This window comes from Pseudogymnoascus destructans (assembly GCF_001641265.1).
Source record: "Pseudogymnoascus destructans isolate 20631-21 unplaced genomic scaffold scaffold_8, whole genome shotgun sequence".
NCBI classification, from domain to species: Eukaryota; Fungi; Ascomycota; class Leotiomycetes; order Thelebolales; family Thelebolaceae; genus Pseudogymnoascus; species Pseudogymnoascus destructans.
This window is the reverse complement of record NW_020167527.1, coordinates 1,244,600-1,261,397: the sequence shown is the minus strand read 5'-3', so window position 1 is coordinate 1,261,397 and position 16,798 is coordinate 1,244,600. Positions and strand designations below refer to the sequence as shown.

Sequence of the window (16,798 nt, the reverse complement as noted above, 5' to 3'; positions counted from 1 at the left end):
CAGTGCCAGCGTTTGGCGCGCCGCGTCGTGACATCACCGAAGTTAAGATTGAATGAGGTCAAAGGCGTATTTGTAGTTTATCAGCACGTTTGAAGTCGGCATATAGACGATTTGGAGGGAGTCGGCAAAAGGTCAAGAGATATTCTCGGTAACGGGGTAGGATAACATGAAAGGATGGCCATGTGATATGATGCGAGAGGGATGGCAGTGAGACACGATAGAAATGGAGGTGACTTCAAGGCCCGTATTGGAATGGCTGGAGACGAAGGGGCTGGCAAAATCAGGCAAACAAAGCATAGGTTATATTATTTAACGGGGGTATAGATTCATCATGGCCCTATCCTCATGGCCCTATCCTCAATGTCCTACCCTCAATCTCCTGTTCGCAAACGATTTTTATTTAAGTGCCAGCCTCTGACACTATTAAGTCGTGTACTGGTGTTTGTAGAAGATCTCTGAGTAGTACTCTGAGTAGTAAGGCAACATTGAGCTTTGAGCCATGTAAACTTTCTAGACGCTGCTCGTACCATGTGTGATCCTCGGAGAAGTGTTAACGGGCATGCTTTAATGCGCAAAAATATTTCGCCAATCTGCTCCATATTCGCTCTCCCAGATAGCCGCAATCTCTGCTGCAACTTCCTTGCTCACGTCCGTCCATTTCTCATTCTTGGTACTCTCCTCGTGTCGCGAGACAGTTGTGATATCAAAGCGATGCCCTGCCCATACTCCTCTCCAGATCTCTCCAGTATAACGCATGCTGATTGATGGATCCGAAGACCAACAGATTCGAGACATGACAACCTCGCCAAAGCCTATGCAGCCAATGAAGGGCCCGTCGATGTATTTTGCATCTAAGGCGATTCCGATCGCAGTGACAAACTCTTTTGTAGTCAAATTTCGTAGAATCCAAGCCTGGTCCCTTGGCAAGAATGCTGAATCGTTGGCGTGTATAATCTCCTTGGATCTAGAGCGAACTATCCGACTGTCTGTGGGGGAATTTTGGCAACGCATCATCAATCCGCCCAAGAGTCGCGTTGACTGCGTGGAGATCTCCTTGGCCTCCACCATCTCGAAATTCGAAGACTCGGTAAGGTGATACAATGTCAACGGTGTCAGATGCTGCTCACCGGCGCCATCACAATATTGGAACTGCTTGTTTGTTAAGTACTTCTCCTCCTCGGGCGAGAACAATCCAGGAGGATAGTCTCCGGGCGCAGTGTAGTCGCCGACATTGACAATCTGTTTCCCTGCCCAGGTCCCTAGCTCCGACGCGAAGCGGTGCTGAATGATTTCGTGACTGATGTTCCAGAAGTATGTGTTCGTCAGGCCAAAGCAAGCGAGATCTTTGAGCCGCTTCACGAAGCCAAAGATCAACTCGTGGAGTTCTCTTGGAAGGGCACAAAATGTCGCCGGCGTATGAGTAGCTTCAGTTTTAGCTTGTTTGCCATTCCGGAGGCTGAAATCGAGCTGCTCTTCCGTGTCTGCCTTGCGTTTAGCACTTGAAATGGCGCCATCCTGCTTTGAACTTGAGGCGAGGCCGCCACTCTGGAGAGCTGTTGGCGTTTTGAGGGCCTTTGTAACGACCTCAGAAGCAGCTAGGCGTTTCTTTGGTTGAACCGGGACAGCGAGAAGGTACACAAGTACTGTGGGTGATGTATTAAATAGAATCTCCCCCAGCTTGTGTCCCCCAGAAAGGGCCTCTCTTGCTCGAGGAGCTGCGAGGCGAAAATACTGTCCCATCCCGAAAGTAGGTTTGGTAATTCAGGTTTGGATGTATCGTAAGTTCCTCGATTCGGATTATCGAATAATGCCATGATCAGTTAATCGTCGTTTCCAACTTCTCGCTTCGCTCAAGGTTGGAGGAAGAGAGATGCGCGAACGAGAATTTTGGAGAAGCGAGATGCGCGGTTTCGCGACATGCGTCTGTTCACTGCCACTACTCACCAAAACTCTTACCTATAGAGGTTAGAATAAGGTGCTCTCTACTACGTAGTTAGAAGCCCTTAAGAAATGGATTCTTAAGCAGTATTACCTAGGGCTTAGAGCTACTAGAAATATGATATTTTCTACAGTCTGCTAGCTGTAGAGCCTACACCTACAGCCTCCGTGTTACGGCTACAGTAACATAACGTTAGTTACAGGGCTACCTGTTAAGGGAAAGAGAATGGCAGCTTTTCCTAGTGCTATCGTCAGGCATACAGTATTATCTCGTTAAGTCGATACACAATTAGTCAATTTTCTGGATAACTCGATAACTTTCTTCGGATCCTTCCATTCGTCATACAAATCACGATACACATGATATTGAGTCCCTTTTCCCAATTATCGACTTAAACTAATTACTGGACTACTCTTAGAATACCTTCAAAATGCCTTCAAAAAAGCTCTATTCTATGTCTCTCGAACAGCGAAAAGCCCTCCGAACCTGGCATCGATCTCACCATCCGAAACCTACACAAAAGGCCACTATACAGTGGTTCCTCAAGAAATACAATCGTCGACTTAGCCAATCTACAGTCTCAGAATTCCTTAGCTCTCGATTTTTGGACCTTGACGATACTTCTAATACTCTGGAAACAAACAGCTCTAAAGCTCAGCGTCGCCGCGCTGTCGCCTGGCCTGAATTAGAAGCTTGTAACGCTGACTTCTAAACGATAGAAGACACAGGGGTTTCTTGCATAAGGTTGACTTGACAGAGGAGGCAGGGGATTAAACACAAAGGCTTTCCAAGTAACACGTTACAGTATTGTAAAGAATACTATATTGAGTTGAGCACGAAGCTCCTATCTAACGAAATACTATCTACTTATATAGTGGCGTCGTGCCTCATGGGTAATCTGGATAGTTGGCGGATAGCTAGATATTCAGGATAGTTTGTGGATAGCTCAACTATCCAATATCCACTAGTTTCTGCAACTATCCATTAGCCCCGTCACATGGCAGCCTACCCCTCTTGCCCCCTGTGACTCACACGTCACGTTACTAGGCCCTGGTCCTACAACCATGACGTCACATTACCGTAGCCGTAACAAAGCTGCTCTTTACGACTGGCAGAGGCTTATTGAAGAGCGTGGCGGCATTACAACTACAGAAATCTTACAATCAAAGGCGAAGATTATCTGGAATCAGCTACCACAATACCGTGGACTACCTACGACAGAATTTAGTTACGGATGGATCGTAAAGTTTCGACAACTGCATAATATATTATATCGAACTCTACATGGCGAAGCTGGATCTATTGGTGTCACTGCAGAAGAACAAATGAAGGCTATACAAACTATTGCGGGGGAGTTTTTAGAGGACAATATTTACAACATGGATGAGACTGGGCTTTACTGGAGGATGAGCCCTTCAAAGGGCTTTACAACACGATCAATTGCAGGACAGAAGAAGGACTAAGCACGCATATCAGTAGCCATTTGTGTTAATGCTGCTGGAACAGATTGACTTTCTCTTTGGTTTATTGGAAAGGCTAAAAAGCCTCGAGCTTTACAACACGTTGATGTAGGGGCAATGGGTGGGGTTTGGAGGTGGAATAAGAAGGCTTGGATGAATCAATTTGTTATGGCAGATTGGCTAAATGCTTTCTATACTCATATTGGTACGTCACGTTCTATACTGCTTACAATGGATAACTTCTCAGCCCATATCGCTGCAGTGGAATCGACGCCTCCTCCTCCAAACATACGAATTATCTGGCTTCCTCCAAATGCGACCAGTCGATATCAACCTCTCGATCAAGTGTCATACTGACATTCGTTGCACTCAGTTTGCTATCAAACTCAAGAGCAAACTTAGAAATCTCCTCCTCAAACCTACAAGTCACCATACATATCTTGGCTTATCACACCAACAACAGAAGCAATACTACTCAACGATTGCTGCAAACTCTTCTACTACATCTGTTTATGCTACATACATCACGGCATATCATTTGAACACTCATTGAACAAGTTATTAAGAAAATCTCCTCCTTAAGGGGGTGGGCCAATACTACCACATGGCATATCTCTACCAACTAGAGGCCTAGGAACATGAACGATAGCTCTAGAAGCTTCTACAACCCTCTATGATTCATTACACGTCATCGCTCCTTAGTTACCCACAAGATTGGTTAAGTTATGACATAATTTATCTATAGGTACTCTGACCTTGGACCTCCTTTTCACTTCCTATAGGCTAGGAACCCAAGAGATGGTTCTATGGGATTCTCTTACGTTCACTACATGATTAGCAAGCTAGTTGTGGGTCGCACTTGATTTCTAATACATTTACCAAGCCTGGTTAGTCATGGAAAGTCATGGAAAATGAGAGAACTACACTCCTTTGGCATAAATAGGATTGCCCTTTCCTTAAGAAAGGGCAAGCAGGCAATACATTAAATCGACTATCACATACTTCCCCGTCTTTTACAAGCTTCCAAGCATTCATCTTGTTACTCCTTGTTTCTGAAAAGTCAGTGAGGTGTTAACCTCTGACTTACCCCTGAGTTCCCAGACTCAACATTTGTTGCAACTTGTCTGAACAACTTCACTACATCACACACCTGATTGCTGCGTTGTGGAATAGTCGAAGCTACAACCCTTTGGCTCTGTTTCCTAAGACAGTGTGTTGTCTTAGTAAAATCATCCCTTCCTTGGGTGGCTAGATTCTCACATCTGGTGCACCCACCATTACATCAAGGTATTATAGCCTCTTTAAAAAGCTATTATCGTCGGCAATGGCTTGAGTTCATGCTCTAATCTTTTAGCAACAACCTGGATCCAATCAAAACAATGACAATACACTTTGCAATTCGCTGGCTTATTCGATCATGGCATCACAACGTTACAAATACAACTATCTACAATTGCTTTCAACAAAGCACGATTCTTTTACGCCCAATACAGCTTCCTATACACCCACTCCCTGTTCTAAACGACTTATATACTCGAGTACAACAAGCTGGTCATATATCAGATGCTATGGACCTTTCGAACTTTTTGAATCCAGTGGAGGAGGCAATACAAGAGGTGGAGGGAGGCTTAGATGAGGACACGATTATACAGGAGGCGATGGCTCCATATATACAGGTTTCCGATGCTCAAGATGATGATGATGAGGAGTCCCAGCATCCTGTGCTCATCACACAGAAGCACAGGGCACCCAGCTCACAGTAATAGCATATGAGAGTGTGAGTCAGAGGCTAAACGGATGCTATCCTATAGGTCTACTACGAAGGATACAAAAAAGATGAAGGGGGAATGTCATACTGACATTCGTTGCACTCAGTTTGCTATCAAACTCAAGAGCAAACTGTAATGGTGGGTGCACCAGATGTGAGAATCTAGCCACCCAAGGAAGGGATAAATTTACTAAGACAACACACTGTCTTAGAAAACAGAGCCAAAGGGTCGTAGCTTAGACTATTCCACAACGCAGCAATCAGGTGTGTGATGTAGTGAAGTGGTTCAGACAAGTTGCAACAAATGTTGAGTCTGGGAACTCAGGGGTAAGTCAGAGGTTAACACCTCACTGACTTTTCAGAAACAAGGAGTAACAAACAAGATGAATGCTTGGAAGCTTGGAAAAGACGTGGAAGTATGTGATAGTCGATTTACTGTATTGTCTGCTTGCCCTTTCTTAAGGAAAGGGCAATCCTATTTATGCTAAAGGAGTGTAGTTCTCTCATTTTCCAAGACTTTCCATGACTTACCAGGCTTGGTAACTGTAGTCGACGTAAGAGAATCCCATAGAACCATCTCTTAGGTTCGTAGCCTATAGGAAGTAACAGGAGGTCCAAGGTCAGAGTACCCCTATAGACAAATTATGTCATAGACAAATTATGTCATAGACAAATTATGTCATAGACAAATTATATCATAACTTAACCAATCTTGTGGGTAACTAAAGAGCGATGACATGTAATGAATCATAGAGGTTCGTAGGAGCTTTTAGAGCTATTGTTCATGCTCCTAGGCCTCTAGTTGGTAGAGATATGTCATGTGGTAGTATGAGTGATGTCATGTAATGAATCATAGAGGGTTGTAGAGATATGCTATGTGGTAATATCGGCCCAGTAACTAAGGAGCGATGACGTGTAATGAATTATAGATGGTTGTAGCAATCGTTGAGTAGTATTGCTCTTGTTGTTGGTGTGATAAGCCAAAATATGTATAGTGACTTGTAGGTTTGACGAGGAGATTTCCAAGTTTGCTCTTGAGTTTGATAGCAAACTGAGTGCAACGAATGTCAGTATGACACGTGGCAAGTGGAAGTTCAACACCCCACCGCCAGCACCCCAGGGCCTCCTTCAGTCCAGTCCTTGTCGTCTAGGGATGAGGGTGTGATCCCTGTTTCTTCGTCGTCCTCGTCTGAGTCCAAGTCCTTGTCATCGCCCTCATCTGAGACTAGGGTTCTGATAGATCATTCCCACAGTTTGTAGGGTTAATACCATTACATTGTCCCATCCTTGCTTCCTTGTGTATGCTTCCTGTGATATGCCTCGATTAATGGTAGCCCTACGTCATGTTTTGGCACCCATTGATCGTCTGCCTCAGTATACCCTTTCCACCAGATCAGGTATTCTTCCCTTTGGCACTTTCCTCGTTTGATTACCCTGTGGTCTAGGACCGCTTCTACTTGGTATTCTTCCTCGCCATCTACAATCTCTGGACTAGGCTGAGGGTCAGGCTTGTCTGTGTTTACCCAATGTCTTTCCAACAGGGACACTTGGAATATATCGTGGATTGCCTTGTACCTAGTATCATGACACTCCTTCGATATTTGTGTCACGACCCTTCGATTCGCTTTAGTCTCTAGTACTTATTTCACTATGTCATTCACTTCACCTGCTTCGCTCACTTTGCTCACTTCGCTTCACTTGCTGACCTAGATCAGCCCAAATGTTGACTACTGGCTTAGGCTCTCTTGTTATTGGCTTGCTGCACTAGGGCTCGCTTAGCTAGGGTTCGGTTAATTAGTTCCTTCGCTTATTTGGCACTACGGATTTTTACTGTTATATAAGCACTTATTGCTCATGTCTCTTATTGATCTTTAGCTAGCAAATTATATACTACTTGGCCTTCTTGCAATTCCTCCTGCTTCGACTTACTTTGCATTCCCTTACTTCGAGTCGAACCACTTGGCCAACCTGTTAGTCTCACCACTTGACCCCTGTGGTATAAAGTATATGCTTTGGAGCCTGAACTACTATACCTTGTCCTACTGCTTCGAGTATCGAAGTCTTCACATTATACTTCGGATACTTCTGCAGACTTGAAGGTCAGCCTCAGTTCGAACTGTCCTTACACCTAGGTGGTAGCTCCAACCTGTACGCCTGTTTTCCAACCCGCTGGGTGATTTTATATGGTCCGAGCCAGTGGTGCCCTAGCTTCTTGCTCGGCTGGGTGGTTCGGATATTCTTGGCCGAGAGCCACACCTTCTCTCCTACTACGTACTTCATTGGTTTGTGCAGCTTGTTGTAGCCCCTTACTTGGGCTTCCTTCATCTGTTTCTATGCCTCCTCCAGGTTTTGGCACAGCTCAAGGATCATGTTTACTCAGTCCTTTGCGACTGGCACTTCCCTTCTCGTGGGGTCATCCTCGACCCCTTGATGCAGGTCAATATTGATGCCATACCTGGCCTTGTTGGGCGACATTTTTGATGGATTCATGGAATGCGTTATTGTAGGTCAGTTCCGCAAAGTGGAGGAGTTCCATCCAATTGTCCTGGTGCTGATTGCAGTGCAGCCGCAGGTAGGCCTCAATATTTTGATTCTGCCTCTCAGTTTGACCGTCCAATTGAGGGTGGAAGGCTGTCGATAGGTTGCGCCTTACTTTGAGGTAGAAACAGAACGCTGACCAAAAGTGGCAGGTGAATACGCTTCCTCAATCTGAGATTATTTCGGCTGGAATCCCAAAGTCCTTCACCCAGGCCTCAAAGAAGACATGCGACAGCTCTGGGGCCATGATGGTTTTCCTACATGGGATATATTTGGACACCTTAGTATAACGATCAACAATCACAAGGATGGAGTTTGAGGCCTTGCCTTGATCTGCTCCTACACTTGGGGGCAGATCTGTGATAAAGTCCATACTTATGGACTCGAATGGCTTTGAGGGCATCTTTAAAGCCTGCATTTCACCATACGGCCTATGCCTTACAGGCTTGATGCGTTTGCATCTATCACAGCCTTGTACGTACTTCTGGGTCTCTTTGGTGAGCCCAGGCCAGTAGTATTTGCGTTGGATCAACTCTTGGGTTTTCTTATACCCGAAGTGCCCGGCCAGTGGGTCGTCATGGCAAATCTTGAAGATTTCCATCCTCACTGCCTGATTGGGAGGTACGTATACCGCTCCCTTGAAGCATAGGATGCCTGCATCGTCTACCTTCCAACCTGGAGAGCCCTTTGCTTGCACCGTCCCAGCGTCCTTGGCCCATTTAACAGCTAACTCGTCAGTCACCTGAAGGGTTTTAATCAAGTCCATCAGTGGGCCCGTTGCAGCTCCATAGGCGCTCTCTCCCTGAGTTATGGCTGTCACCGCAACTCTAGGGACAACGAAACCTGGACTCTTGGTGTCCTTATTTTGGTTCTCATCTGGTCTGGCGCCTTCTGCGCTTACCATTGCCATGTCCATTGGTAGGACACCTCCTGCTTGCATGGCTCTTTGGAGCTTATCTTTAAAGGTTGGTAACATGACGTTCTGACTGTCCTTCACGACCTCATAGTCTGGTCTCCTTGAAGGGCCATCGGCTGGGTTCGTCTTTCCAGCCCGGTACACAATATGGAAATCATACGCAGACAATGCCTGCGCCCACCGTGCTTGCCTTCTTGTAAGGGCAGTGGTTTCCATGAAATACTTCAGATTATTGTGGTCTGTAAGGACCTCGATTGGGTACCGACTTCCCGCGAAGTAGTGCCTCCATTGTTCGAAGGACTTCACTATTGCCACCACGGAAGAGTATTTCTTCACAAAGCGCCAATAGAAATTCACAAAGCCAAGGAATACCTAGACTTCTCGATAGGTCTTAATACTGGCCATTCAGCGATTGCAACTACACGGTCGCTTTCCATGGCTACTCCTTCCGTAGTGACAATGTACCCAAGGAAACTTACCTTCTTGGCATTGAACTCGCACTTTGAGAGCTTCACATATAGGTTCGCCTCGCGTAAGCGTCCTAGGACCTCTCGTACATGGTTGGCATGTCCCTCCTCATCCTGGGAGTAAATGAGGATATCGTCAAGGTACACCACACAGATGGTGTCCATGAGCCCTTGTAGGGTCTCATTCATGTACGCCTGGAATGTTGCTGACGCGTTTGCCAACCCAATCGGAAACCTGTATATATAGAGCCATCGCCCTCTATAGAATTGCGTCCTCATCTAAGCCTCCCTCCACCTCTTGATGATGACAATGAGGAGCCCTAGCATCCTGTGCTCCTATACAGAACGCCATACAAGCCCTCTAAGTTTTGATTAAGTTCTCAGAATCTGAGAATAGTGGCATCACGTTTGCGCTCTTTAGAGCGCGTGGAGAGGCAATTAGTGGCCAAACAGGCCAATGACTTGGTTTAAGGCACGTTGGATGGATGGATGGTTTAGCTAAGGGGCTACTTCGGGTCTACTTCGGATCACTTTCTAACTCGATATTACTATAACTCGATATATTTATATATGACCAATTACATCGACTTAACGAGATAATACTGTATTGCGCAAAAGAAACATCCACTCATGCCCATAAGTCGAGTTTTACAACTGCACTTGTGACCTTGGCTGGAAACCGTGGACTACCACAACGGAAACCAATAGTGGGGTTACGTTTCGAACATCCCACCTCGATCCGAGATACTACGAAATTTACGCGGACATCTCAACAGTTCTCCGGAATCTATACCAGGGCTGGGAACATCACATCTTTAGCAGACCAAGCTGAGCAATGAGGCTGTGGATCTGCTGAAACCACTCGCGGACTGGCTCTCCAATGATGAAGTGATGAATAGGGGTCCGGGTTGTCAAATGAGGATTGCTTCATTATTTATATACGGATCGTCTAAATACATTGAGCTATAGCCATGGACCGTGCCAGGTTCGGTGTCCATTATCATCCGTGCATCTTCCTCCAGCTCTTCCACCACAATGCTTGAGTCCCAGAATTCGCGCTCGTATAAGATATGCTCGCCACCATCGTTCCGTTGGTCCTGTTCAGTTGAAAGTATGCTGTCCTCTTCTCCAATTTCTCGGGTTGCATCTTCGTGCACTTCCTCGCCCACCATAAGCATACTGGAGTCCCCCTCTCCACTCCCAAAAAGCATGCTGCAACTCCCCCTCTCTCCGCGGTTCCGCAGAATCTCAAGATCAAAGAGCATATCCATCTCCCCATCCGACAACAGCTCTTCGCCAAACAAATCCTCAAATCCCTCATCCGCATCCACCACATCCACCACATCGTCCGACGTATTTCCAATGTCAACTTGCGCCGATCCACTATTCTCACAATCCCGACTAGGCAGCCCGCTTCTCGCTTCCTCCTCCCCACTTTCCTCAATAACACTGGGTCGAAGACGACGGCTTGCGATCGGTTCGTAGAGGGTGGTCTGCATCATTCGGAACACATGGGCTTGGATCGTTTCGCTCAGCCGCGGAGGGCGGGTTTCGGCGGACCTGGCTGGGGGGTTTTCGTGGATTATGGAAAGTTTCTTTTGGAGGCTTGGGAGTTGGCTAGTTTTAGGGAGGGAGGAGAGGATGCTGGAGATGGTGTTTAGGAAGGCAGAGCGTTCGGACATGGCCTGATGTATATGTCAGCTTCATCAATTCGGTGGGATGCAGGCAGACATACATTTTTGAAACTTGGACTCCATAACAGAGGCATAATGCTCGATAGAGGGCGTTTCGGACGTGGTTTGCGGACCTTGATACTGGGCGTAAATTTTGTCTGCCGACCACCGAACAATGTTCTGAGTGCCACATCAGTGAGTTGTTTTGCTGTTGTCAACTTTAGCGAGGGTTTGGTAGTGAGGTTGTTCAAAGAATGGGGTTCCATGGAATCAAGCATGCTTGTGTCCTGTTGGCTATTGAAAGTCATAGATGCTTCGGGAGTTGGCAGATGAACACTGCTGTGATCAGTTCGGTATAGCAACATATTATCGCATCCATCAGCATAGTATTGGTCTTCGACAAAACTGTGATCCTCCCATGTCATGCCATCCAACACGGAGCTGGTATCAAATAGAGCTTCGTGGCGAGGCGTTGAAGAATCAAATACTTCCAAGTCCATAATATCTTCAAAGAGGTCTGGATCACTCTCGCAGCCATCTTCGAAAAGCATGTCATCTTCTGTTGCAGTTTGCTTTATGAGTATTGGCAGTGGAGTATCGCGTGTAGGCTCAAAGGTAAAGAAGAACTTGATTCCCACAAGCCTCATGTCTGGAACGCATTCCGGGACATGTAGATCGGCGATTGGAGACTCTTCTGGATTTGGATGCCCATTTGAATGTAGACTTGGTAAAGTGTCATGTAACTTGATAGAAAACGTTGGTCCCACATCAGGGCAACTTGAAGAAGGAGAGTTGAGAGAAGGAGAAACTGGGAGTTGTTCCCACCACTATGCTAGACTTCAGTGAAACGGAAACAAATATGAGAGTCACGATGCACGCTAAACTCACGGGTGCTCCAAGAACAAATCGGCCAAGCTCTTCAACCAGAGCTTTCTCAGCAGGCCCATTTGATTGTAAGTTCTTGAATGAAAACCCGAATCCAAGGTCGCAGCCTGGTCCACGGCTGATACAGACCTTCCCACTCTCCATCAAGTTTAGGAGCTCACCAGAAAGCACCCGACGAAATCGCTCATCTTGAGCCCGGAGGGTGGCCGAGGATGTGACGAGAAGCTTTATCCTTTCTTCTGAACATGATAACTTGAGACTCTCAAGTTTTAAAAAAACGTCGGGCATATCGACACCTCCTCATTGTGACCCCTCGTCCAGGGAAGACTCTCTATCACTGCTGGCAAGAGGGGCGTGAGATGTTTATAACAGGACAGGCATGAAAAGCAAGAGATACAATATGCACAGTGCAAAACCAGGTCAAACGGAATTAATAGGTCATACAGTTAAATGTTATTCGCATACATAAAATCTCCAAAACGTTTTGAGGTTCTGGGAGAGTTGTTGCGGGCGATCGTTTATTTGCCGTCGGTCACCGCTGTCATTTCTGGCCTAACGTTGGATCTACACGTACTGTAATAACTCATTTCAATTCCACCTCCAAGATCCGAAACCTGCATCTGGGCTGCCTCTGGGGTCGTCAATAGCTCATTTATCCCTATATACCAGGGAAACCGGCTGCGGAGTCTTATTAATACAGTTCTTGCGCTTCAGCGTCCGTCCATGGCACTCAGCAACTTCGGATCCCTCATTCTCAACCTCCTTATCTTCATAACCACATTGGTGAACTTCAGCTACGCTCTCACAGCTCTCGAACCACTCGTTCTACTCGGACTCTATGCAATCACAAAGATCTACATGATTCCTCCGGAAGATGGTATTATGTCAATGTGCGGCTTGGGCTACCTCTTCGAAGCGTCATGAATATCGATGCATAAGAATGGATAAACTTCTAGAAAGGGATATGCGCATACCACTTCACACCCAGGCTTACAATATGTTTGTGAGAGTCAACAAGCCTCTATGCAACCAGATTCCACGGGCCAGAAACCGAAGGCCAGATGCTCGATCAACGGGAACGACATAGGAAGGGGCAGATAAGGGCGTGATGTTTAGTTGCAGTAGAGAGTACTTGACATCAATGTCAAGTGAACCCATATCTGATGCTTTGCAGTTCGGTCGCCAATAAAGAAACATTATGGTTCCAGAGCACGTCGTTTGAGCGCTTGGAACGCCGGCCGACGGTACAGCATATACAATATACGACATGCCACGGTAGCGCTGGGTTGAGATGGTCGAATAGTGGGAATTCAGAGGCAGATATATGGGCACCTGAGATGAGGAAGTGTAAACTATTATGGAGACGGCCATTTGTGTATATGTTATGCTGATCAGATTATTGTCCACGGCCGGGTAAGGATCCTGATAAGAATGGGCCTACTGCTATTAATGGGCAGTGGTTTGAGTTTCCCTCTCGCCATACACTGTATAATATTCTGTCAAATAAAAATTAATTGCACTCCGGGCCATCGTACTCGAGATGTCTCACTTGATCATCATAAAACCGGAACCTTGAGGTTTCGCCTCGGCTCCACAAATTTGGCGTCTTAGTCTCGGCGATAAGTGCCCGCTGCTGGGGTTTATTCGGATCGGATAGGTATTCCACGACGTCGTGTGCTCTTGAAGCTGTTTAAGTAAAAGTGCAACTGTATATATACAAGATGTCTGGCACAACTCTCTCCAACTCTTTCCCAAAATCCGATAATGCCACGGCGGTAATCATCCCAGGGCCCACGCCCCTCACGATATCCTATGGGGAGCTCACTCGCCTCGTTTCGTCGTTCCAATCCAGGCTCGCTCAGTTAGGGATTACTCCTCAGTCCGCGGTCTCAATTGCCCTCCCGAATACTATCGAATTCATTGTTTCGTTCCTCGCCTCTTCGTGGCAGCGTGCCATCGCGGCTCCCCTCAACTCGGCGTACAAGCAGGAGGAGTTTGAGTTCTACATCGATGACCTGAAGTCCGCCCTGGCACTGGTGCCAAAGGGCGAGTTCGCAAAGGATGGACCCGCTGTGAGAGGGGCGAGAAAATACCAGGCTGCGATTGCTGAGTGCTATTGGGATGGGAACAAACGGGAGGTGGTGTTAGATGTGAAAGACCAAGGGAAGCTGAAGGGCAAAGGCGGACAAAATGTCGAGAAGGCACAGCCAGACGACGTTGCTTTGGTGCTTCACACCAGCGGGACCACTGGGCGACCAAAGGCTGTATGCAGTTGTTCAACATAGGACATGACAGTGACTGACATGACGCAGGTACCCTTGACACACAGGAATTTGACGAGGACAATGAGTATGCAAGCCCGCTAGTGGCTAGTGGGAGATTCTCAATTGCTAACAATTGACAGAGAACATCCAGGCAACATATGAGTTGAGCCCTGCTGACCGAACCATGCTTGTCATGCCTCTTTTCCACGTCCACGGCCTTCTCGCCGGGCTCCTCGCCCCTCTTCTTTCCGGAGGCTCTGTCGTTGTCCCTGCCAAGTTCAGCGCCACTACCTTCTGGGAGGATTTCATCACGCATAAAGCCAACTGGTACACTGCTGTGCCCACCATCCACCAGATTCTCCTCAGAAACCCTCCTCCGTCCACCAAGCCCAACATTCGATTCATTCGCTCTTGCTCGTCGCCTCTTTCGCCAACAACCTTCCACCAGCTTGAGGAGCAGTACAATGCCCCTGTTCTCGAGGCATATGCCATGACTGAAGCCGCCCATCAAATGACATCCAGCCCTCTCCCACCTGGAAAGCGTCAACCCGGCAGCGTCGGCATCGGCCAAGGCGTCGAGATCAGAATCCTGGATCAAGCCGGCAAGGAGGTTCCCCAGGGCGCCGAGGCCGAGATCTGCATCCGCGGTGAGAATGTGACGAAGGGTTACCTGAACAACCCTGCTGCCAACGAGAGCAGCTTCACCAAGGACGGCTTCTTCCGCACCGGCGACCAAGGAAAGCTGGATAAGGATGGATATGTGTTTATTACCGGCCGTATCAAGGAGCTCATCAACAAGGGTGGTGAGAAGATCAGCCCTATTGAGTTGGACAATGTGTTGGCTCGCCACCCGGCTGTGAGCGAAGCTGTCAGCTTTGCCATCCCCGATGAGCTGTATGGCCAGGATATTGGCGTAGCGATCGTTCTCAAGCCGGGACAGAAGCTCGGGGAGGATGAACTTAGGGGGTGGGTCAGCGAGAAGCTGGCGAAGTTCAAGATACCCAAGAAAGTGTACTTTACGGAGGTGATGCCGAAAACGGCTACTGGAAAGATCCAGCGCAGAATTGTGGCAGAGCAGATGCTAAAGAGTGAGAAGCCGAAGTCGAAGCTATAAAGGACAGGTGCGTGTATATGAGTAGTGAGCCGGATTTAGATATTACAAAATTACGAGCTGTATAATTATCTCCTCCAAGGAATCCGGTTTCCGCCACCATGAGGCGCCCATATAAATACAGCTAGGATCTATTACGAGCTGTATAATTATCTCTCCAAGGAATCCGATTTCGCCACCATGAGGCGCCCATATAAATATAGCAACTCAACAGGTGTTAAAGCTTCTTGGATACTGGCGAATAGATGTGTGACGAAAGTGTCTGTTCAACAATTTTCAATTTACAGCTCCCAGCCCTAGATATTGCTATGTGAGGCTTTCTTGTGCACAAGGAGCTCACGGAGAACTGGCCGAGAAGTTTTTGGGGACAATTCCCAGCGCCTCTTGCAGCCTTTTCAGTTACTGCACTCATTTCGATGCCTCTCCAATCCTAGTGATTCCCATCGGACAGGCAGTTTTTTGGCTGAAAGACACAAAACAAGCTTTTCGGCTCTTTCCCTCCTTCCCAGCACGACCTTTATTACTAACCAAAGACGGCATCATAAATAAATCCTGGCGCTTTGGGTCCGGCATAATGTGTAAAATTCGGGTGGGCGCAACTCAACACGGATATATGGATGGCTAAAGGCAATAGGCGTGCCCTGGTTATCTTTAACCGGATTTCAGATATATTGACAACTCTGGGTAAGTGGACACCGAAAGACGTGATTTTGAATAATCTGCTCACGTTTATATATTGAAGACTGCTGCCATTGGGTATGTCAGCCTAGAGAAGTGCCGATGGAAGGCTTGGTGTTTCTCTACTTTCTCACTTATGTGTCACTGGGACACCGACGCCATCGATAGATGTAACAGGAAGTCAATATGCCAGGCCATAGGAAGTTATATTGAAGATAAATGCAAATTATCATATATTCCATCTATATGCTTCCCGTGTTCCCGACATCGATCCTATGCCAAGCAGGCATATTGCTGTATAAGAGAAGGATGATCTCCTTCTTAATGTGTTCAGCTCCCCATCATTCTCATTTCAAATCCAGTAATCCATCATGAAGTCAGTTGTTCTTCTCGAACTTGCTGGTGCAGCTTCTGCGCATTACACCTTCCCCGCCCTCATATCCGTAGGGACGACGTCTGCGGACTGGGAGTACGTACGTGACTGGACTGGTTCGTACACATACAATCCCGTCCAAGACGTATCCTCTCTCAACGTTCGTTGCAATGTAGACGGTTCGACGAACTCCGCCAGCACTCTATCGGTTGCCGCAGGCTCTGAAATCGGCTTCACTGCCAGCTCCAACATCTACCACCCTGGTCCAGTACTGGCATATTTGGCGAAGGTTCCGTTTGGACAAACCGCCGCAACGTGGGATGGAAGTGGCGACGAGAATGGACCGTCGGGACTTGGTACCTAACTCGTCTGGCCCAAACTGTAAGTGGCCCATTGATTGTTTTGTCAGTGGCTTGTCCGTTTTGCTAATAGTTCTTCTAAATAGCGGCTTCAACTGCGGGCTTTACTATTCTAGCAGCAACACCTAACGGCGATTACCTGCTCCGCGTGGAGCGTATCGGCCTCCACGTTGCCCAAAGTTCTGGAGCCGCACAGTTCTACCTCTCATGCGTGCAGATCACCGTCACCGGCGGTGGAAGTGGCACACCAGGTCCACTTATTGCATTCCCAGGAGCGTATTCCGCATCAGACCCAGGAATCCTCATCAATATCAACTACCCTGTTGTAAGTCTCTATTCTTTGGGGTGAGGGGATGGTGAACTAACA

General features: G+C 47.2%; 4 protein-coding genes across 4 annotated transcripts; 2 read left to right on the top strand and 2 right to left on the bottom strand.

Annotated features, from left to right (window-relative positions):
• Positions 1–313: 313 nt before the first annotated feature.
• Positions 314–1,950, bottom strand: VC83_04049 (uncharacterized protein). The gene has a single exon (XM_024467686.1). The coding sequence runs from the start codon at positions 1,738–1,740 to the stop codon at positions 565–567; it is 1,176 nt and encodes a 391-aa protein (XP_024325040.1). The 5' UTR covers positions 1,741–1,950; the 3' UTR covers positions 314–564.
• An 8,049-nt stretch (positions 1,951–9,999) lies between these two features.
• On the bottom strand, positions 10,000–13,302 carry VC83_04048 (uncharacterized protein; the record flags this gene model as incomplete). The annotated part of the gene is made up of 3 exons (XM_024467685.1): positions 11,650–13,302; positions 10,824–11,588; positions 10,000–10,773 (listed from the first exon to the last, which is right to left on the bottom strand). Exons 1-3 carry the CDS (start codon positions 11,932–11,934, stop codon positions 10,000–10,002), a joined length of 1,824 nt encoding a protein of 607 aa, XP_024325041.1. The 5' UTR covers positions 11,935–13,302.
• Positions 13,303–15,225, top strand: VC83_04047 (uncharacterized protein). Its single transcript, XM_024467684.1, has 3 exons — positions 13,303–13,910; positions 13,959–13,995; positions 14,051–15,225. Exons 1-3 carry the CDS (start codon positions 13,368–13,370, stop codon positions 15,022–15,024), a joined length of 1,554 nt encoding a protein of 517 aa, XP_024325027.1. The 5' UTR covers positions 13,303–13,367; the 3' UTR covers positions 15,025–15,225.
• Positions 15,226–16,070: 845 nt separating this feature from the next.
• VC83_04046 (uncharacterized protein) lies at positions 16,071–16,436 on the top strand (the record flags this gene model as incomplete). Its single annotated transcript, XM_024467683.1, has 1 exon — positions 16,071–16,436. One exon carries the CDS (start codon positions 16,071–16,073, stop codon positions 16,434–16,436), a length of 366 nt encoding a protein of 121 aa, XP_024325039.1.
• Positions 16,437–16,798: the final 362 nt, after the last annotated feature.